The sequence below is a fragment of the Anabrus simplex genome, chromosome 3 (assembly GCF_040414725.1).
Source record: "Anabrus simplex isolate iqAnaSimp1 chromosome 3, ASM4041472v1, whole genome shotgun sequence".
NCBI classification, from domain to species: Eukaryota; Metazoa; Arthropoda; class Insecta; order Orthoptera; family Tettigoniidae; genus Anabrus; species Anabrus simplex.
In genome coordinates, this window is record NC_090267.1 from 291,663,773 (window position 1) to 291,688,881 (window position 25,109).

The 25,109-nt window shown below is 39.2% G+C and overlaps 1 protein-coding gene across 1 annotated transcript in view; it reads right to left on the minus strand.

Annotated features, from left to right (window-relative positions):
* Nucleotides 1-25,109, minus strand: part of RSG7 (Regulator of G-protein signaling 7) — a 157,566-nt gene that overhangs the window by 49,276 nt on the left and 83,181 nt on the right. Inside the window, exons 2-3 of the mRNA XM_067143099.2 lie at nucleotides 15,092-15,255; nucleotides 6,699-6,795 (exon numbers count right to left, since the gene is read on the minus strand). Coding sequence (XP_066999200.1) covers nucleotides 6,699-6,795; nucleotides 15,092-15,223 — 229 coding nt within the window. The 5' untranslated portion in view covers nucleotides 15,224-15,255. The remainder of the gene's footprint in view (nucleotides 1-6,698; nucleotides 6,796-15,091; nucleotides 15,256-25,109) is intronic.

The window sequence follows — 25,109 nt, forward strand, 5'->3', positions numbered from 1 at the left end:
GGTAGTATACATTTTCTAATCGCTATATTGTGTGCCAAAAGCCTGGCTTAAATTCCAAACCTCCTCGCAGTCCTCATGTGGAGTAAGAGCATATTACACTGCTGATGGTGATTCATCTGCCGGATGGGGACGTAAAGCCTTCAGCAGATCGCTTGGTGCTATTCGAGAGCAGTAGGCTATGTGTTGGCACCGGGTTTCACCCTCTCCCTTCCTACTATCATATATCACGTTATTTGTTTCATCTTATTAACTCCTCTGATGCGGTTGACATCAGGAAGGGCACCCGGTCATAAAGACTGGCTGCGAAGAATTATCTCTCTTCATACCCAACCCCGCAAAGAAACAGGACAAAGGTTGGACATACAAGCATGAGATATTGCGTGCCAAAAGCCTGGCTTAAATTCCAAACCTCCTCGCAGTCCTCATGTGGAGTAAGAGCATATTACACTGCTGATGGTGATTCATCTGTCGGATGGGGACGTAAAGCCTTGAGCAGATTGCTTTCTGCTGAGTTTGAGGAATGACTGGGATAAGCTGAAGGAAGATTAATTTGGTTTGCTTTCTTCCCAGTCCCAGTCCTTTTCTATTTCATTGTCACCAAAATGACCTATCTGAGTTGATGTGATGTCAAATCACCAGCAAAAAGAAATCCCCATGACAATGTTGTTGATCTTGGATGCTTAGTTGTAGGTGTTTCTATGGTAGGGGTATGATTTTTTTTTTCTTTTGCTATTTGTTTTACGTCGCACCGACACAGATAGGTCTTATGGCGACGATGGGATAGGAAAGGCCTAGGAAATGAAAGGAAGCGGCCGTGGCCTTAATTAAGGTACAGCCCCAGCATTTGCCTGATGTGAAAATGGGAAACCATGGAAAACCATCTTCAGGGTTGCCGACAGTGGGGCTCGAACCCACTATCTCTCGATTACTGGATACTGGCCGCACTTAAGCGACTGCAGCTATCGGGCTCGGTGAGGTATGATTTGGTTGAGAATGAATTCTGTATGCTTGATTATTTCTTGACAAAATGCCTCTCAATCAATGAGGTGAAATTGTCATTTTGTTGCACATAATAACATTGCCATCTATTGGCATAAGAATGAATAAAGTTCTACTCTCTGGTCTGAAGTTTTCATGAACTGAATGCGAATGCTTCTCATTCAATTCAGTGAGGTTATAATTTTAGAGCAAGTAGCAACATTAACATCATCTAATGGCATTAGACTGAACCAAGTTCTGCTGCCTGCTTTGATGTGTTCATATTACAGAGAGTGATATCAGCAAATGACAATAATTCAGTATTCTATACATTTGTGTTCTGTGCATTTAAGTGTCTGGGCAGGAGACATCATCTCTATTTGCTTGCACTATAACGGGAGACTTAATGAGTGAATTAGAATCTAGTGATTATTTATTGGGAGATTATGTTAATTTTTTTTCACAATGTTGACTCCAGAGAAACATATTTTAGGCAACAAAATGCTTCTTTTTTTTTTTCATTGAAGCTTGGAGCTTCAGACTTCATTCAACCGGCTGTATGTCCACACATACAAATAATAATTAGAGGAAATGTCAAAACATTGATTATGTCACGCACTGTATACATGTTTTATCATGATGACTTCAACATTCATATTTATAAATACTAATACTTTGCTGCCACAACAGAAGGATTTTATATTTAAGCTGTTCCTGACTCCTGTGCTAATGTTTATCACTGAGTAGATCATTTGCCTAACATGATTGATTGTGGAGTTTACACCATTGCTTTTGCTACATACGCCATCTTCAGCCAAAATCCGTTGGGAGAACATGACGTCCATGAAGGCATGGGGTCTCACCTGAAAAGAATTTTCGATCGTCAAAGGCTGTATGAATTTCATATGTTAAATCAACAAATTTCAAACAAGCCGACCACACAATGTACCAAAACTCCGCAAGGAAGACAAAACAAGTAAACAAGGCAAAAGTATATGCAGTTATAGAGACAAAGAACTGAAGCTGAAATGATACGTTCGGAGAAATATGAACTGAGTAAAGTTAAGTCACAGGGAAGAGCGCAGAATAAATAAGACAGGCTAAGTTAATCATATGGGATGAGGCAACTGTGCCTCCCCATTACGCTCTTTCAGCAGTAGGTCAGCTACTTATAACGCTACAAAAATGATCTTGCTTGGTGCAAACTTCCGACAGTGACTGGCAGTAACTGCTCATCGTTACAGAATAGCTGTTATAAGCAAATTATCACTAAAAATTTATTCTATCATACCACCTATTCAATACATGCCGTGTGTTATGTGGGTGAAATTTATGTACACTTCTTAGAAACATGTTTCGCCCCTTGTTAAGGGCATCATCAGCCTGTAGGTAACCTTAAGATCAAAAGTCCAAATCATTAACCAATCATACAAGGCATACAATGAAAATATGTTACACTATAAAATCATCTTAAGTTAACATGCTACAATTATAACGTAGAAAAATGCCAATTACTAACCAATCATACAAGAAATACACTGAAAATAATAAGTTACACTTTAAAACATCTTAAGTTAACATGCTACAATTATAATATAGAAAAATGTCTATTACAAACTAAAAGTATTGAGAATAAATAGTGTCTGTACTCATGGGGAATAAATTTAAAAAATGTAACTGAAAACTAAAAGAGTATTTTAATGAAGATCATGACTTTGCAGGTCTTGGGCTAGTAACAGTCGTGATAAAGATTGTAATCCTCTTTGGGTATAATAATCCCAAGAATTCTGTATCTGAACTTGATACGAAAACAATGTCCAATAGTTATAAACAACAGCTAGAGGTTGAGAGTAATTTGGGTAAGTTGATTGTAGCGCTAAGTAGAACTGACTGTTCCAGCATCTCCTGGCTGCCAAACAATATACCTCCCAAACCAATCAATTCTACAAGTAAGAATATTCACACACGACTGTTCGTAACATCAGGACACAGTTCAACAATTATGCACCAGCCTGAACTTGGATTCACGACACCACTTTATGCGACAAAAACATACAATCAATTTTCAAATGTTACAGCATTTAATTCTCAACACTAATCTTGCCCAAATTATTCTCAACCTCTAGCTGTTGTTTATAACTATTGGACATTGTTTTCGTATCAAGTTCAGATACAGAATTCTTGGGATTATTATACCCAAAGAGGATTACAATCTTTATCACGACTGTTACTAGCCCAAGACCTGCAAAGTCATGATCTTTGTTAAAATATTCTTTTAGTTTTCAGTTAAATTTTTTAAAATGTTTTCCCCATGAGTACAGACACTATTTATTCTCAATACTCTTAGTCTGTAATAGACATTTTTCTACACTATAATTGCAGCATGTTGACTTAAGATGTTTCAAAGTGTAACTTATTATTTTCAGTGTATTCCTTATATGATTGGTTAGTAATAGGCATTTTTCTACGTTATAATTGTAGCATGCTAATTTAAGATGATTTTATAGTGTAACATATTTTCAGTGTATTCCTTGTTTGATTGGTTAATGATTCAGAGTTTTGACCTTAAGGTTACCTACAGGCTGATGATGCACTTAACAAGGGGTGAAACATGCTCCTAAAAAGTGTACATACTGTAGTATTATGTAAATTTCACCCACGTAGCACGTGGCATGTATTGATTAGGTGGTACGATAGAATAAATTATTTTGTGATAATTTGCTTATAGTCAGCTTCAATATGGACCAACCATGAGAATTGTCTCTTGCAAATAGCTGTTATCCAGTAAAGTTTTAAATATTCTACTTTATGGCCTAAATTTAAGATTTGACTTCACTGAAGGACTTCTAAAACTCAAAAATGGAGAAATAGGTCAAATGGCACAATTGAGATTCACCAAAACTGGATTTCAAAAAATATTCTACGAGATTAACTTGGTTCTTCTTTTCATCCAAGTGGGAGTACAATGTTTTCCAGAGTAGCAAATTTTTTGCCCAAGAAACAAACAAGTTAACACCATCAACCAATGCTGGTTTGTGCAAGGGAACGAGCCTGACTGTGTTAAAGCTAAACAAAAATATTGTTCATGCAGACATTCTGATGGGCTCAACTTGAGGAAGATGTGTTTCATTCCAAGAAGAGATTTGGAAATTCTGACATATTATTCATTAATAAATGGAGCCAAATTCATCTACATTTTCCCTTCTCTGTCACAGTCAACAACACAAAGAGGGACAAACTGTACATAGATTCGGGATAAATCTCTCCACTCCAGTGTTTACCCAAGGATAACTGTGTGTAGCTTTCTCTGCAAATCATGCACGTTGTAACCGTACAAGATTTTAGGTTAAGAAACTTTTGTGAAGTAATATATAATGTAAAGTGGTGAAAATACCATGATTTTGTTAAATTGAGATGTAAGAACATAGTATTATAAGAAAGATTTGTAGTTGAATTATAGTTAATTTCAGTGTAAATTATATATGTGGTGCATCAATTTTGGGAGACATGAGATGTGTTAAGAGGCAAAACTGGTTGATATCAGATGCTGGTGGTTGTGATTGTTGTTCTGTTTTCTTTGTTTTGAGTAAACTCACATAGTTAAGCTAATGTTAGATTTTCTTATTGGTGGAGTGAAAACCTGGCATGCTACCTGGGTTCCTTTTCAGGGGTTAACAATATTGTCAGGTAAGATAAGGAAGCAAATATGGATCCTCATCAGTCATATGAGCATCGCCTTGGGAGATGGAGTTCTTTCATGCTCAACAGAGTTATTTATTTCTGTAAGTATTTTGCAGATGGTGCCCCATTTCACCAATTCCGTTATTCCTTTCATTATTTGTATTTTATTTACATCACAATGTAAAAATACAACTCCTACCTACAACAAGACTCAATATGGTTCATAAGGACATTTTATAATACCTAAATATTTCACAAAGTATGTGACAGAAAAAACAAAACAAGCGGTACGAGTGATGCACAAAATATTATGTTACATGAGAACCCTCAGCTTAGAGACAGGAATGGCACTATTCAGAACTAAATCATGCCTATACTAACATATGGGATAGAAATCATATGGTCATAACTCACAGAAAAGAATCTATCAGCACTAAATAAAAGCACTATACATCAAAAGAGCGACTGGAGTATCAAAGACTACAAGATCATGACTTATCTACCTCCTTACACGAGAATAATTCCTCATTGAAGACCTCAGAACACTTTTGCGTCTACCCAGTACTAGAGCATCAGAAAAGCTACTAACATTACCCAACATAAAAAGCCTCCAAAATTTTATGGAACTGGGGCCAGACGATAGAACGGACGTGGACAACATCCAATTGTGAGATGAGGCACATGTTTACAAGATTGGCAGTACATGGTTTTCACCATATTATTTGTACCAACACATCCTACTAAGAACCAAAAGAGACGTGTGAATGTAAACTATGTGTTCATATGTGTAAACGCTATGACTTACAACTCTGCAGCAAAAGAACAAAATCAATTAAAGACTATGCAAAATAAGGTACAGGTGCACAATTTTAGTGTATTCTACCTCTCTTTTTATAGCTATTGGCTGCAATAAAAGTATTATAAAATAATACCTGTTATGATTCTATACAACTGACGTGAATGCAACATGGGAAATGTTAACATTTATTCTTGAAATGTATTAACATGTTCACTTCAAATTTCCAATTACATTTCACATACTAATCTTGACTGTCGAAGACAGACTTACACAATAGTCTCTCTACAAAAGGACTAATGACTTCAAAGTTTGGTGCCTAAAAACAGCAGCAGTCGTCGTCGTCAAGTGCCTCTAAAATCACCGCTATTTTGAAATAAAATTTAATCAGCACCTCTTAGGCCAACTTTACCTCTATTTCTCTAACCCTCCACTACTGTTTCTCACTCTTCTAACATCTCTGTCTTGCTGATGTCAATGACCATTACAACTTTTGAGTTCCAGTTCCAGCACATTAGAGAACAACCTTTTGACAGCAACTAACTTCACAACTTTGGTCAAAGTGTTCCTGAGAATGATTCATACATATGATGACTATAGCAGAATTCAGGCAACAGAAATGAGATTCATTAAAATTATGACTCAAATTACTCACAAAATCAGAAATGAAATAAATAGGCACTGAGCTCCCTATTACCAGTGTAATAAAGAAGCGTACACTTCAGTGGTATGGGCACATTATGATAAGGAACAATGCAAGACCTGCCAAAAAATACTTTGACCTTACTGTCCAAGAACAAAACACCAAAGGGAAGGCCAAGAAAACACTGGATAGAGACAGTAAAATCAGATGTGGAGGTGAGAGGTCTCAGATGGGAAGATATCCTGGAAAAGAAGATGTATGGAGACAGGAGGAGATGGCGAACACATGTACACCGCTCCCGGAAAACTGGAGTTGGAAAATGATAACAATGATGATGACGACGACGACGATGACGACGATGATGATGAATGAATGTACGGTAAAAATTTACATTTCTCTCCTACTGTTATAATTAATTTAAACCAAGAACACATCCTCTCAGAGCATCCTGATTTTCAACACAAATTGCATGCAACAGCAATTATCTATGAGATCAATACTTTTTTATTTTAATCTTTATTCCAATACGAACACTTTTATAAATTCTTGTCAAAGTAGGCTGGAAAGGTAAAAGTAATATTTAGTGCACTGTAAGCCTACCTGTAAATACAGAAGGGATCTTGGACATAAAACTCTTGACTGTCTTGACAGGAACACCAGAAGCTTCATCCTGCATTTTCTCAATGATCTGCTCCATCTGAAAAGTTAACATCACATTTTCATTTAGAGTTTCTTCAAACACTTCAAATATCTATACATATATATAATACATATAAAGCAGAATGTCTGTCCGTCTATCTGTCTTTTCCTTATACAAATACATACCATTCTACCACTCTGAACCAAATTCTGTGTACTTACCATATAGGACTCTGTAGCTAATGCTGTCTACAAGAAATTTTAACAGCCCTCTTTATGCCGTGTATTTAGGCCCTTTGGCACATTAACATCTGGTTAATATAGGCAAAATATCAAATTTGTCATAGAAGCATGAGACAAAGCTCAGTTTGAGCATTATGACGCAAAGAACTAAACTCGGTAAGTCCCTATTGGACCAAAAAAGAGGTACTCAAGGTCCTAAAACTAACCTTTATGGAGATAACTTGCACCACACTATACCCACTCTAGGAACTGGATGATGATTTTTTTTTTTTTTTTGCTAGTGGCTTTACGTCGCACCGACACATACAGGTTTTATGGCGACGATGGGATAGGAAAGGCCTAGGAGTTGGAAGGAAGCGGCCGTGGCCTTAATTAAGGTACAGCCCCAGCATTTGCCTGGAGTGAAAATGGGAAACCATGGAAAACCATCTTCAGGGCTGCCGACAGTGGGATACTAACCACTATCTCCCGGATGCAAGCTCACAGCCGCGCGTCCCTAACCGCACAGCCAACTCGCCCGGTGGATGATGAAATGACCGGCCTTGTGTGTGAATGTAGGTAAGGCCAAGGAGCGATTCTGCTTAAACATATTAAACTCATAAAAACTAGTGTTAATCTGCTGAGATACCTATTGTTTCTGGAACCACTTCCCTGTTCTTATCAGAATAATTATTGTGAATTGCACCAAAGTGCTTTTGGTAATTACACTGACGATTTCTAACTAGTGTTAATCTGCCAAGATACTTATGGCTATTGGATCCACATATCCATACTCTTATCAGCATAATGATTGTGAAAAGTGCCAAAAATATTTTAAGACTCATAGAAAATATTAATCTGCAGAGAGACTCTTTATGGTTACTGGATCCACATTTCCATTCTTTTATCAAGATAATGACTGTGAATAGCACCTAACTGTTACCTTTGCTGTTTACAAGAGATTCTGTTTAAATATTTTAAACTCATAAATTGGTACGTGTATGACTAACTGCCAGAAGAAAAGCACTATGGGGGTAAGCCGCCCGCGGCAAACCTTAGGGGTGGAGATGAGGAGGGTTTGGCATATAAAAATATTAGGAAATAGTGTCGAATCTATAGTTATTGGGGTCACTGAGATGAACAGTGACACTTTGGATGTCCTTTAAGTCCAAATTTGGCTTCCATCAACATAGGGGTGAGAAGGAGTGAAGAAAAATCCAAAATGGCTGAGGTTATGGATGTAAGCATGTATGTTCCAACATAGCTGTCAACCAAACTTGGTACACATTTGACTTTCTATCTGGGAAAATGTACTGTGGGGTTAAGATACCCATAGCACCCCTTTGGGAGAGGTTGGAAACGGGGGGGGGTTAAATATAAAAATAATAGAAAAAGACCAATATTAATGTTGAATTCATAGCTTTTGGGGTTGCTAAGATGAATAGTGACACTCCAGATGTTGTTTCAGTCCAAGTTCAGCCCCATCAGGATGGGGGTGAAAAAGAAAATGTCCAAAATGACTGAGATTACAGATGTATATGTTCCAGCATAGCTCTCAAGCAAATTTGTAACACATATGACCTACTATTTGGAAAAATGACTGAGAGAGCAAGACACCCCTAGGGGAGGGGGTGAAATATAAAGAAATAACCAAAAACGACATATTAATGTTGAATCCATAGTTTTATGAGTTGCCCAGACAAACTGTGACATTCCGGATACCGTTTAAGTCAGAGTTCAGCCCCAGTCAGAATGGAGATTGGGAAGGAGTGAAAAAGAATGTCTAAAATGACCGAGATTATATATGTGTGTATGTTTCAGTATACCTCTTAACTGAACTTGGTACACATGTGACTTACCATCTGCAAAAACGATACTGTAGGAGTATTAAACCCTTAGCATCACTTGGGACGGGGTGAGGAGGAAGTGACATGTAAGAATAATCAAAAACGACCAATATTACTGGCAAATCTGCAGTGTTATGTGTTGCTGAGATGAACTGTGACACTCTAAATGCCATTTAAGTCCAAGTTCAACCTCCATCAGCATGGCAATTGGGAAGAGATGAAAAAATATGTCCAAAATGGCCAAGATTATGGATATATGTGTGTGTGTATTCCAGCATACTGTAGCTGTCAACCAAACTTGGTACACATGACTTCCTATCTGGAAAAAATACTGAGCAGTAAGACATCCCTAGCACCCCTAGGGGAGGGGATGATATGTAACAATAATCGAAAACGACCAATATCAGCATTGTATCCATACTTTTCAGGGTTGCTGAGATGAATTGTGACACTCTGGATGCCGTTTAAATCCAAGTTGAGGCTTCATCAGCATGGGTGTTCAGAAGGGGTGAAAAAAATGTCAAAAATGACCGAGAGGAGTGTTGATTCCACAGTTTACGGTGTCCTCAGGCTGATTGGTAGCAGTCATAGAGACAGGTGGAATCGTGTACATCATATCCATACCATGATGAATAAATACATACAGTTATAACTTACTTTTATTATTTGTTTGAAAGGATCAACTACTTCCCATACAATCTGGAGTGTCACAAGGATATAGTTTAACATGAAACTACATAATCTCAAATTAAAACTTAAAATTTTACACACAGCAATATTTCTAAATCTACAATTGATAGCATAATCTATCAATCAACGTCACTATAAAGAAATCTAAAAATATTCACTTCAAACAGGTAATGTAAATCCTAAAATTGGACATTTAAAAAAAAATACCTGGGCAGAGCCGGATCGATCGATCGATCAATCAATCAATCAATCAATCAATCAATCAATCAATCAATCAATCAATCACAACTAATCTGCATTTAGGACAGTCATCCAGGTGCCAGTTGTTTACCTAGTCTTTCTTAAATAATTTCTAAGAATTTGGAAATTTATCAAACATATCTCTAGATAAATGATTATAATCTCTACCTCCACCTCCTATAAACTAATATTTGCCCCAATTTTTCCTCTTGAATTCTAACTTTATTTTCATATTGTGATCTTTCCTACTTTTAAAAACACCACTCAAATTTGTGTACTACTGTCATTCCACGACATTTATCCAATGACAGCTCAGAACATACCGCTCAATTCAACAGCTCACCTCCTTTCTCCCAAGTCTTTCCAGCCAAAATTTTGCAACATTTTCATAATCCTACTCTCCTGCCAGAAATCACCCAGAACAAATCAAGCTGCTTCTCTTTTGATTTTTGTTTTGTTTTGTTCTCGACTTCAGTAACCCTGGTGAGGGTCCCATACACTGGAACCATACTCTAATTGTATTCTTACCAGGGACTTATATACCCTCTCCTTCACATCCTTACTACAACCCCTAAATACCCTCATAACTATTTGAAAAGATTTGTTACAATACCAATTATGTTATTACCCCAATGAAGTTTCTTAGGAACTTACAGTGATCCCTATGAGGAATTTTCACCTCATCAATGCAGTAATTACAACTGAGCAGACATTTGCTCTTTGTGAAACTCATAACATGATTTTTACTCCGTTTATCAAACTACCATTGCCTGCTGGCCATCTCACAAAATAGTCCAGGTCTTTTTGCAGTCACTCACAATCTTGTAACTTATATACTATTCTACACAGTATAACATCATCTGCAAAACGCCTTATCTGTGATTCCAGTTCTTTACTTATATCATTTATATATATAAGAAAACATAAAGGGCCAATAATACTGCCCTGAAGAATTACCATCTTAATGATTACAGGATCAGATAATGCTTCATCTACTCTAATAATCAGATTTTGGTTTTCTAGAAATGTAGCCACCCAATTAGTTATGCTTTTATCTAGTCCAATAACCCTCATTTTCATCAACAGTCTCCCATGATCCATCCTATCAAATACCTCAGATAGGCCAATCACGACACAGTCCGTTTGGCCTTCTGAATCTACGAAGCATGCTTTTAAGTAAATACCGTTTTTAAATATGGCCGCAGCATCGCCTTGGTTGTCATTCAGAGCATGCCCGCTTAGTACATATATTTGTAAGCTAGCCACAAACACCATTACGGAAGCATTCACTAGTATTTATATTTACATTTGTTTGTGATGCCTCTGACAATGGTCCCGCCGAGTGTGAAGTACGCATTGTGATTCGTTTACTAAATGCAAAGGATGTGAAAGCTGTTGAAATTCATCGGCAGATTAGTGAAGTGTATGGAGAACATACTATGAATGAAAAAATGGGTACCAAAATGGGTTAGAGCATTTAAATAAGGCTATACTAATGTCCAAGACGAGAGTCGTAGTGGGCGACCATCTGTCATTCCTGAAGACTTGGAGCTAAACATTGATGCAAAGGTTTGAGAAAACAGATGTTTTACAATTTTGTCATTAAGGTATAAGTTGCCTAAAATTTCAAGTAGTGTTCTTTATGAAATTGTATCAGGATGCTTAGATTATCAGAAGTTATGTTCAAGCTGGGTACTGAGGATACACAAAACCAAGCGCATAGGCAGTGCTTTGACTTTCCTTGAGCGGTACAGTAATGAAGGTCATGTGTTCTTGAGCTGAACTGTCACCGGTGAAATATGGGTGGCTTAGGTTACGCCCGAATGAAATGGAGACACACAACATCACCCAAGAAAGTGAAGTGCAAGTAAACAATTTCTGCTCGCAAACTCACGTGCACTGTATTTTGGGATAGACAGGGTGTGCTGCTTGTGGATTTTTTGCTGCGGGGTGACACAATAAATGCCCAGACTTATTGTGAGACCTTATGTAAACTATGTTGTGCAATCCAAAACAAAGGGCTTGGCATTCTCACAAGGGGGATTCTTTTGCTTCATGACAATGCACGACCTTACATGGCTAATTGAATCCGAGACATGATTGCTTCATTTGGTTGGGGAAAATATGATCATCCTTCATATAGTCCTGACCTAGCACCTAGTGACTACCACCTGTTCCTGCACTTGAAAAGCATTTAGGAGGTTAGCGCCACAACGATGATGATGATGACCTAAAACTGATCATGCTGCAGTGGCTGGCACATCAGGAGGCAGATTTCTATGAGGATGGAATTCAGAAGCTGGTTTCATAATATGACAAGTGCCTTAATATGCTTGGAACTTATGTTGAGAAGCAGTTTCAAGTTCAAGTTGTTTTACGTCGCACCGACACAGATAGGTCAATTGGCGACGATGGGACAGGAAAGGGCTAGGAGTGGGAAGGAACCTTATTTTTTCTATTGGCTTTACGTCGCACCGACACAGATAGATCTTATGGCGACGATGGGACAGGAAAGGGCTAGGAGTGGGAAGGAAGCGGGCGTGGCCTTAATTAAGGTACAGCCTCAGCACGGAAAACCATCTTCAGGGCTGCCGACAGTGGGGTTCGAACCCACTATCTCCTGAATACTGGATACTGACCGCACTTAAGCAACTGCAGCTATCAAGCGAGAAGCAGTTTAAGGTACAGGCTTACATGTAAAAAAAAAATGTTAAAAAAATGGAATACCTTTTTTCTGTATCAAAACAGTGCCTCATAAGAATTTGCCATATCTTGCTAGAATCCTACAACTTGAGCTTCAGTGGAATAACTTTTCCAAAACCTGAACTGGCTTCTATCAAACCAGTTAGTAATTCTGCAAACAAGTCTAATATAATCAAAACAAACTTTCCCAAAGCTTACATGTAACACAATGTCAAGCTTACTGGCCTGTACTTGTTGGATTGATTGATTGATTGATTGATTGATTGATTGATTGATTGATTGATTGATTGATTGATTGATTGATTGATTGATTGATTGATTTAATGTGAATATATAGGCGGTAAGCCAATTACATCATTCACTCATACATTCTATATACAAGTACTACAAATTAAGTATTTAACATATAAGGAAAAAACAAAGAAAGAAAATCAAAACAAGAAGGAAAACATACAATTCATAAAACAAAGCCACTATAATGCAGAAACATAAATAACACAAATAAATTAGCAACATGACAGCTATAGGCCTCAAATTAATTCAGAACTTTTCTTAGTATACTGCAAGATGCATGAAATCCATCTAGCACATGATATCGTGAAATATATCAATTCCAAGAGGATGTGATTCATTATATATTGCACATGATCTATAAAGAGGAGAGTTTTTGTGACTCTCTTTACTTGCTTGCAGTAAAGGAATAAGTTTCTAAATTTCCCTGCAGGACTTTTCTAAGAGTACTTTGCTGCATAATTCAATATAATCTATTTTGTTATTAATAAGTTTATAAAGGAATACTAATCTTTGACAATATCTTTCACAACTGAATATTTCAATTTTATAATAAGATAAATGTTGAGGATATTCCCCAGTTTGTCTGAAATACATGTATTTTAAAAACAACTACTGGATACTTTCAATTGTGTTTATGTGCTTCTTTGTGGCAGGACTCCAAATAATTGATGCATATTCCAAAGTAGATCTTACAAATGTATAATAACAAAAGTATTTACTTTTTATCAAATTTCTGAGAGTTCCTATTACAAATCCAAGATTTCTATATGCTATGCTGATAATTTTACCTATATGAGATACAAAACTCAAATCATTGGATATCAATACCCCCAAATCATTAATTTCATGTATTTCTACCAATTCCTTTTCTTTAATTGAATATGCAAAAGCTACAACTTTTTTCTTTGCAAAAAGGTGACCTCCTTATGTTTGTTTATATTTAAAGGTAATTTACCTTCTCACTCCATTTCACCAATGAATTCAAATCATCTTGAAGATTTATACAATCAGAGATACAATTAATCAATCTATATATTTTTATATCATTAGCAAATAGTAATATTTTAGAATACCTAATTCCAGTAGGAATGTCGTTAATAAATGGTAGAAACAAAAGGGGCCCCAAATGCGAACCTTGAGGTATGCCAGAATTAACATTGAAAATGTGAGAAACTCTACTTATGAAGCTTACAAGTTTATAAAGGAATACTAATATCTGACAATCTCTTTCACAACTGAATATTTTGATAAGTTTATAATAAATGTTGAGGATATTCCCCAGCCATGAGCATATGGGTAAACAGAATTTAATTAAAATCAGTATGTAGAATCGGGGAATAAGAAACTACAGTCTGGTCTATAAATAATTTTGTTCATCCTGGATGAAATGGTACTTTAAGGGAAGGTGCCAAAAAATTTAATTTTTGAATACCTCTGTTATTGGTCCTATCAAAAACAGGTGCAGAAAAAGAGTAATTTGCCAGTTTTCAAATCAAACAATCATGACCACATTATCGAAGGCCTTTTGAAAGTCAGTGTAAATAACTTCTACTTGTCCCTAAATAAATTCATCACTTTTGCCGAGTGTATCACTAATTATAATGCCACTGAACTTATTGATTTACATATCATCAGAAATAACTTTTATGCCAAGCGACAACAAACTCGAAAACAAAAAGATATTCGGGACTTTTTAAGTCACACTGAACTATTGTACAGTATATGTATGTAAACTGAATGTGTTGAATGAAAATTTGGTTCTGCCCTAATTTTGAGCTAAATTTATTAATCTAATGATTCTGCTGACCAACATTTTACAGCTGTTTTGGCTGTACGCCTTAAACCTATATCGTACTAAGAGGTACCCCCCGATAGTCCGGCATTTTCGGTAATCCGGCATCGGGCCGGTCCCGAACGTGCCGGACTATCGGACTTCTACTGTATCAGGGAAAAAACAGGTTTTAATATATGCTATCCCTTATGGTGATGGTACAACAGTCCCTTCCTTCCTGTATTCAAGGTCGTGCAGTACCTGAGTTTATAGAAGATACGCTACCTAATATATGTGCCATATAACTATGTGTGGTCATGAAATATTTATCAATATAACAAAGAAACATGACTTGAATATTAATAAATAGGATTAAGAAATCTTACAAAACGGGACAGAAGGAGCTTCCCTAGGAAATTCTGAGAGCATCCGATAATAAAAAAAAATCGTCGCCATAAGACCTATCTGTGTCGGTGCGACGTAAAGCCCCTAGCAAAAAAAAAAAAAATTCCGATAAAAAAAATATTCACAACTCTGAGGCTGAAAGTGAGACAAAATAAATGATGGCACCATTCTATAATACTTACTTTTTTGTACACAAGATGATTTGGAGTGTCTTCATTATTAGACACTTGCCCAGCTGACCCTCCTGCTTGGCTGCCATTGTTGGAGTCTGCCTTACGTCGGGCAGCCGACTTGTCCGAGCTCATAGTGACCATATCACACGGCCAGGAAGAGCCTCATTGCCCTTCTGCAACACACAATTGTAATAAATTAGTGAATGGACCTATTTCATATCTGTACAATATCAATTAATTCTAGCTGGAACATATTTTATTAGTTTGATTCAGTATACAGACATTGGCTGTAAATGTATTAATATTAACAGAACCTTTCATTAATTCATACATTACTCATTCACTAATTAACTTCAGTAATGAAACAAATGACCTCCTAGAACAGAGCTCGGTTCCAAAGAGAGGAGTGTAGTAAAATTTGAGCCAGACAACAGATGACATGCTATTTTCACTGGAATCACTAATTTTCCCAGTTACATTTATTCCAGTACTGTAAATTAGGGTGATTTTGTGCCAGGGTAAGGTGATTTTATGACAAGCGTAACTAGCCATTAACAGAACTACTACCGGGCGAATTGACCGTTCGCTTAGGGGCGCGCAGCTGTGAGCTCGCATCCGGGAGATAGTGGGTTCGAATCCCATTTTCGGCAGCCCTGAAGATGGTTTTCCGTGGTTTCCATTTTCACACCAGACAAATGCTAGGGCTGTACCTTAATTAAGTCCACGGCCGTTTCCTTCCTATTCCTAGTCCTTTCCTGTTCCATCGTCGCCATAAGACCTATCTGTGTCGGTGCGACGTAAAGAAAAAAACGAAGAACTACTCACTTCTTAGGCCTTAAAGGAGGTTGCAACGTAATATCATTCTTCAGTTTGCTACTCGGTTATTACGACTCCGAAGGGACCGCATATCAACGGTCGTTGTAGCCGATAGTAACTCAAATAGTTTTTTTGTTGCTAAAAATAAAATAGCTATAAGTTTTAGGCTGCACACTTACAGGGTTAATTAACATAATATTACGTTAAAACTACAAAAAAGTAACTGAAATAAGTACTGTATTTACCGTACAATACCGGTTTTCGGAATGGGACTGAAAGGGATTTAATTGGCTTTCACTTGAAGAACAGATTCATTGATCTGCACATTATTTGTTCTTTGCTGCTTAAATGCAAAGTCTTCACCATCTTTGTGCTCAGATAATCTGGCCCGCTTGATTTATTTTTGAGTATTGGAAAGGAGACTGTATTTCCTTTCTGATCTTCCAAATTTTAGAAATCGTTCACCGAGCTCGATAGCTGCAGTCGCATAAGTGGGGTCAGTATCCAGTATTCGGGAGATAGTGGATTCGAGCCCCACTGTCGGTAGCCCTGAAGATGGTTTTCCGTGGCTTCCCATTTTCACACCAGGCAAATGCTGGGGGTGTACCCTTATTAAGGTCACGGCCACTTCCTTCCCATTCCTAGCCCTTTCCTGCCCCATCGTCGCCATAAGACCTATCTGTATCGGTGCGATGTAAAGCAACTTGCAATTCCAAAAAGAAATCGTTCAGTCTGATACACCCAATTCCCTTACGATGTTGACGTTTGTTTCCCCATTTTCCAACTGCCAAATTATGTGGAACTTTTCGTGAATATTAAACACTTTTCTTTTCTTTTGCGATATCTTCACAGCGATGCTTGCCGCGACTATTTAATGGATGATTTGAGGTCTCCAATAATAAGCGTTACATTTTTTTGCAAGCTGCTTTACGTTGCACCGACACAGATAGGTCTTATGGCGACGATGAGGCAGGAAAGGGCTAGGAATGGGAAGGAAGCGGTCGTGGCCTTCATTAAGGTACAGCCCCAGCATTTGCCTGGTGTGAAATTGGGAAACAACGAAAAACCATTTTCAGAGCTGCCAACAGTGGGGTTCGAATCCAATATCTCCCGGATGCAAGCTCACAGGTGAGCGCCCCTAACCGCACGGCCAACTCGCCCGGTACATTGTTTCCAGCAAACCCCACAAATATTTTAAAAAAACATTAGACGTTATAGCCGATACATTTCTCCGAAAATGTTATAAAAATACGTCGTTTTATACGATATGTCGTAATAAGCTACGTCGTACTAAGCGATTTATAAAAATACAGTGTTTATATGGAGTTCAGACAGGGCCATTACATTTCGCTGTTATATCCAATACGTCGTTAAAAGTGATGTCGCAATAAACGGTTTTGACTGTAATTCTAAACGAAGAAGACAGAATGTCATAAAGTTAGCCAAATCTCAGAAATCCAGTATTGAGCATTGCCAATTCACCACCCCATTCTTTTAGATATCCGAGTTCTTGCTTTCATTCTAGAAGCTAAAACTCACCATTCATCACTTCCCTCAAAGTGACTTATACTACAGACATTAAATCGAAAATACAATGAAAAAGGATCGGATTATAACATATTTGGTGGGGACGTAAGTAAGTCCGTTCGCAGTGTAATCCATAACCTCTTCAGTCCCGAGCCTGTTGACATTCTATGTGTTATATTTTGCTCAAATAATTTTACCCTCCAGGTTCGGCTTTTCCCTCGGACTCAGCGAGGGATCCCACCTCTACCGCCTCAAGGGCAGTGTCCTGGAGCTTCAGACTCTTGGTCGGGGGATACAACTGGGGAGAATGACCAGTACCTCGCCCAGGCGGCCTCACCTGCTATGCTGAACAGGGGCCTTGTGGAGGGATGGGAAGATTGGAAGGGATAGACAAGGAAGAGGGAAGGAAGCGGCCGTGGCCTTAAGTTAGGTACCATCCCGGCATTCGCCTGGAGGAGAAGTGGGAAACCACGGAAAACCACTTCGAGGATGGCTGAGGTGGGAATCGAACCCACCTCTACTCAGTTGACCTCCCGAGGCTGAGTGGACCCCGTTCCAGCCCTCGTACCACTTTTCAAATTTTTTCGTGGCAGAGCCGGGAATCGAACCCGGACCTCCGGGGATGGCAGCTAATCACGCTAACCACTACACCACAGAGGCGGACTTTAAAAAATTCACCATAGAAAATTAGTGTGTTTCACTAAGTTGTTTTATTCGTGTAGCATATATGTTACACAGAGTTTACTTTCGTACCATTATTACTTTTTTCCTTAAATTATTTTGTTTTATTGTAAGTAGACAAAACCACATGTAGAGCATATGCTACATACGGACTGAGCAGGAATATTCAGCCTGGAATGGCTACAGCCCACTCTACAGCAGCGCTAAAGCAGTTGCCGCATCACATTTTTAAGGGGAGAATCAAAGGCCTATCCCGATAATGTTAAATTTAACAGATTTATATATATCCCGATTTATTTCGAACTGTCTAAGGTAATAAAACTAAATTTTAATAGGATTGTATCTAATACAATTAAAAATCTACTTTCTTCGTTCTAGCTTTATTAAAAATCAAGATGTAGATTTTTTAAATCAAGTTCATACATTTCAAATGTATTTATTTTTAAAGCATATTTATGATCAAACCATGTGTGGTATCTCTACCATTGTAGATCCATATAAAACAATGATGCTGTTAATGAGAGAGAATAGTTTCTGAGAAAATGGGAAACATTCGCAGCAAAAAAGTAGTTATTCAGAAATCACACTTGAATGTGTAATGCTATTTACAAAACGTGGATGCTATCATGTTTCTTACCACGAAAACACCAGATATGAAGTGATATCATACCAACCAATGTAGCCAACTTATGAAGCAGGATGTTTATTATAAATCAACATAAATTACCGCCTTCAAGAGCAAGTAGTTCCCGAGATATCTTGTCTTCACTGAACACGTGCTCACGAAATCAGGAGAAATGGCTTGTGCAGTAACATATTATTTTTAGATTTATAAATAGTTACAGTCATCCAAAATCAATGAAACATACTTACACCAAATAAATATAAAACTCCAAATAATGATTTCCCATATAACACTAAAAAGAGACATTTTTTTTACCAATACCACCTTTTTTACTCTCCCCTTAAATGTTATTACTTTTACGTCCCACTAACTAATTTGACTGTTTTGGGAGACACCGAGGTGCCGAAATTCTGTTCCGCAATAGTTCTTTTACACGCCAGTAAATCTACCGACTCGAGGCTGACGCATTTGAGCACCTTCAAACACCACCGGACTGAGCCAGGATCGAACCTGCCAAGTTGGAGTCTGAAGGCCAGTTTAAGCCACTCGGCCCGTCAATCACTCATTCGCAAAGGCAACGGAGAATGATTAGGTGAAATGTGTCCCTGGTCGGTGACCTCACTAGTATCTGCTGCGGTTCGTGCATGCTAGTGTTTATTTACATGGAAAGTTTAAATGAGCATTTCAGACACCTTATGCTCTTATCGCAAGGGCAAAAACGCTTCACAAACTCGGAGGAAGATATGTGCTGTTTACGGGCCGTAACCAATCGGACATACCAGAAATGGTTTTCTAGGTTTCGATCTGAAACCTCGGTACCAGAAAACTCAATGTTACAGACGAAGAAAGACTCTAGGAGTTGGCTGAAAATACGCGATTCATTTCCGAAACGTCTGTTGACGAGTGACGAGAAGTGGGTCATTTAGTCTACTTCCTTGTAAACATAAACACGGGAGTTACGTCGGCAACTTACCGTTAAGTGGGCATATACAGGGTTATTCACCTAACATGTTACACGCAAATAACTTCTAAACCATTAAATGTATCAGCATTCTGTTTTCATATTCGTAAATGGTACGAAGGGTCTTGTAAAATAACGTGCTACTTAGTCTCATGGGGTGATTAACAACCGAGATATTGATACTAACTCCATATTTTTAAATGGAACGGCACAAATTTATACAGCTGATTTAAAAGTTCATCTGCGTACAAGTTCAAATATGTAAGTATTTTCAAAATAGGACAATTACTTTTTCAGATATAAATAAGAACAGCATGCGTGGTTTTGCATGCCGCATCAGACGGCGTGAAGTCGAGCAAGGACATATTGAGGCGCAAGCTGCTTCCTGGCCTTGATTCCAGCCACAGAACGGATACCAGGCATGTACTGTAAACATAATGTGATGTACCGTAACATACCCTGGGTGTGCAACGTTATTGTATGACTGGCGAACACACAATGGGGAAGGGAGATTGAAGTTGTATTGTATTGTTTTGACATGCAATAGGCTGTGCTCAGTTTAGCGTTTTTTTCTGACGGATGGGAATGGGAAGGATTTGGAAAGAAAGTCGGCCGTAGCCTATCACAAAGCTACCTATCCGGTATTTGCCTGGTGTAGAACATGGGACACCATGAAAATCAATGTCAGGTTGGGCGAGGCAGGACTCGAACCTACGCTCTCCTGAATGCACGCTACTACAGTCGCGCTGGAGCTCTGCGGATTATTAATGCATGTAAAATAAAACATAAATAATAGTGTTGCTGCCATCTCACTACGATCAGCTCTGAACATTTGCTTTTCTAGAAGGAGCTCTTCCGGTGTTTTGTGTTATGTTTATTTCTCAACTCATAGAGTAGTACGAACTGTACACTAAAACCAGTGACAATTGTAGCATTCGTTATGTTCCTTTCAAGGCAAAGTACTTATTTTATTCGTTTTAAACACATCAACCCTTTCTGTCCTGTCATGTGTTCGCCTGTCATACACACTTTGCAAACCCATCACATGTGTACGAGGTGTTTACATGCCTGGTACCCATTCTGTGGCTGAACTCACTCCCAGGAAACTACTTGCGCCTCAATATGTCTTTGCCCGACTTCACGTCGTCTGATGGGGCATGCAAAACAGCGCACGCTGTTCTTACTTATATCTCAAAAAGTAGTTGCATATTTGAACTTGTGCGCAGATGAACTTTTAAATCAGCTGTATAAATGTGTGCCGTTCCATTTAAAAATATGGAGTTAGTATCAATATCTCGGTTGTTAATCACCTCATGAGACTAAGTAGCACGTTATTTTACAAGACCCTGCGTACCATTTACGAATATGAAAACAAAATGCTGATATCTTTAATGGTTTAGAAGTTATTTGCGTGTAACATGTTAGGTGAATAACCCTGTATACCTTCCAGGAGATCTAAATGGTGATACGAACGGAGTTTTATTCCCGCCAAATACATGGTTTGTAGTTTTCTGGACCAAGAATTTACTCGGGACGACTATCTGATTTCAGCATTTTCTCGACGTCTGTTGTTGGGAGAATTTCCTACAAGCTTCGGTAATATATCGCATGAAGATGGGAGAGAACAATCGAACTAGTAATCAAATCACGTCCCTCTAGCTTGCACAGGAGGTACACAAACACGAGCCTTTGCCTAGATGGAGTGAGTCAATGATTTCCGGCTCATTGAACAAGTCGTGTACGTGCGCGTGGTGTGCTATCGTCCGTGGTGTAGCAGCCCTTATCACAGATCGGTTTTACAAAAAGACGGCGCCAGCCAGCCAGGGATGCCTTGGAGGAACGGGTAAGCGAGTAGATGCTCGTTATACGTGAGAACGAAATAAACAATGTATATGCCATTTGATTCGCAGTAGAACACCGATGAATTTGGGTGGTTGAAGGAGAAAATATCTTTCTACAGCATTTTTTAAAATCAGTATTTCGGAATTTTATTTCACAGGACATCTTTTACGTGCCAGTAATCTACTGTCATGAGATAGCCGAATTTGAACCACTGGACGCGGTAATCGAGGCTGACCAAGTTGGATGCTTATGTCTTAACCCTCTCAACAGATTTAGCGGGGAATTCAATTGTCATACGGCGAAACATACAACGATGAGTAATGACTCCCGAAACCACCAGTAATGGCGGGAAAATGAGTGTAAAAATCTTTGCAGTCTTATCAGCTGCGTTAATAATTAACAGATGAACTAGCCGGGCTGAGTGGCTCAGACGGTTAAGGCGCTGGCCTTCTAACCCCAACTTGGCAGGTACGATCTTGGCTCAGTCCGGTGGTATTTGAAGGTGCTCAAATACGACAGCCCCGTGTCGGTAGATTTACTGGCACGTAAAATAACTCCTGCGGGACTAAATTCCGGCACCTCGGCGTCTCCGAAGACTTTGAAAAGTAGTTGGTGGGACGTAAAGCAAATAACATTATTATTATTAAAACAGATGAACTAATGCTCCTAAAGATAATGGACGGAGGTTGCCTAGTCGAGGCGGTAAAGGCGTGCTCGGTTCACCCGGATTGTGGATTCGATTCACTATCAGGATGTCCAATAATTTCAGAAACGAGACTTCCACTTCTGAAGAGGCCCACAGCCCTGAGGTTTACTCAGTCTAGAGCTAACCCCTCTATCCTATTTAGTTCCGAGGTAACGGATGGTGGAAGCCTTCAACTTCCACGCTTCCAAAAGACTTCGTGGCCTGTATGGAGATGACTTTGCTTTGCTTTAGAGAAAATTGGAATATCTTTCTAGGCAGGTTTGACGAGAAAAATAATTAGATCACGTATACACCACCGGTGTACTGTATTATGTCCGGCTTGCGGCCGGTGAGCACACAACGCCACAGAGCCCACCTAAAGACAATTAGAGCAAAATAGCAGATACTTATTGACTTGCCCTCGTATATCTTAATTATCTATCAACCATCAAGGTAGACGTCAGCATAGAGGTGCAGATCGCCATTGTAGCAATAGCCGTAGTAAATCCAGAAAATGGTATAACCCCGGGGCTAAATTTTGCTACTATCATTTTCGTTTTTTTTTTTTTTTTTTTTTTTTTTGCTAGATGTTTTACGTCGCACCGACACAGATACGTCTTATGGCGACGATGGGATAGGAAAGGGCTAGGAGTGGGAAGGAAGCGGCCGTGGCCTTGCTTAAGGTACAGCCCCAACATTTGCCTGGTGTGAAAATGGGAAACCACGGAAAACCATTTTCAGGGCTGCCGACAGTGGGGTTCGAACCTACTATCTCCCGAATACTGGATACTGGCCGCACTTACATTTTCGATTTGCACGTCGCTTTAACCAGATAAATGTACTACTCCAATATAGTCAGTCAGGTCAGAGAGACGGGAAACCGCAGTTGAATTAGCGGCAAATTCGGCTGCTAAAGTCAATTATCGCAAAACTCACCTATTTATCTCAAAGAAAAAAAGTCGGGATTGCAATTTTTAGTTGACAGTGGAACTGATGTCTCATTCATCCCAGCTAGCCCAAAAGCCATATTTGATTTGACTTACACTGTCTGACAAAAAAGTTAAGCACCCATTTCAGTGTATATGCATACCACTGATGTGTGAGTAAATGATTAGATTTGCAAGGATCTGTAATCTGTAGAACGCCCACCAGAGTGCATACGTGATGATACCGTCGTGTTGTTGATAAGCTGTTACCAATCAATTGCTGTGAGTCAGACAGTTAAGCAAGACGTGCAGAGAGGACTACGCACAATACAAGTACCCGCAATGCCTCGCAGACGCGTTAGACAGCCTATCCACCAACTGACAGCATTTGACAAGAGGCCGTATTATGAGACTGCATGAGGCTGGTTGGTCGTATCGTGCAACTGCCAACCATGTGGGCCATTCGGATAACACAATGGTCCGATGTCGGACTCAATAGTACATGAGGGCACAGAGTCACGTCGTGCAGGTTCGGGTCGACCAAGAAACACCACCCGAGGGAGGACCGTCGTATGGTGCGCCAAGCATTGCGGATCCCATAACTTCGTCACCCGCCAATGCGCGAACATATACCTACTGGAGACTCTACAACAACCTGTGAGTTTCCATACAGTGTCTCGACGACCCGCATCCGCCGGATTGGGGTCCTACCGCCCAATGCGTCATTTGTCATTGACACCAGAACACCAACGCCTCCGTTTGGAGTGGTGCCTTGCCCGGGAGGTATGGACAGAGGGGCAGAGAACGACTGGCGTTGTATCATGTTCAGTGATGAGTCCCGCTTCTCCATAACCTCCAATGACCATCGTGTGCGGGTTTGGCGGCGTCGAGGACCGATCTTGCCCATGTTGCGGAGTCACACAGGCGTAATCCCTGGCGGAGAGTCATAGGTTATGATTTCAAGCCACCTCTAATAGTACTTCGGCAGACTTCGGCAGACTTCGGCGGCACAGCGATACGTCACAGACATTCTGCGTCCGCACGTTCTACCCCTTATGGCACAGCACACTGAGACAGTGTTCCAACAAGATAATGCACGTACACATACAGCACGTGTGTCTATGGACTGCCTAGAGCATGTTGAAGTCCTCCCGTGGCCAGCAAGATCCCCGGACCTCTCCATCATTGAACACGTGTGGGACGACATTGGAAGGGGACTCCGTCCCAGTAACAACCTGCGGTGAGGGACAGCTGCAACAACTTTGGACAACCTTGCCTCAGGAGAAGATCCAAAGACTGTTTGATACCATTCCGAACCGGCCAGGGGGTGTGCGAAACCCTACTGACTGGCGCCAATATTCAGCCCGTAACTGCCAACGGCCTTGTCTCTTTCATCCCATTGTAATCAGTTCAATAAAGGTACATGATCGTTCAGCATATGTAGTTTCATTCACTTTCAACCACTCTTTCTGGGTGTTTACATTTTTTGTCAGGTAGTGTATAAATTATTTGCTTCAAATGGGACCGAAATTCCTACAGGTGACGATGGTGGTGATTATTATTTTAAGAGGAAATACAACCAGGCAACCATCCTCAAAATTCCTACATTCGGAATTTGATTATCTACCATTGATTGTGAACTTTGACGCCATTTCCAGTGGCTTTTCATTGTTGCAAGGATCAATACGGTGATATTAGGAGCTGACTTTCTGAATAAATTCCAATTATTAGTGGATGTTCATAATGAGAGATTGGTATATGGTGTGACCAAGCTCTCTGCATTGAGAATAAAGTTATGCCAATCTCAGAAGAAAATTCTGTCAGTTCTGTGAGTCAAAACGTTAATTTTCAGACCTATTTTTACAGTAGCTAGATATAGCTAAACTAAATTTGATTCCTGGAAAAATTAAGCATGATACCAAAGACCACATTACCACTGAGCACCTTCAAATACTACCGGACTG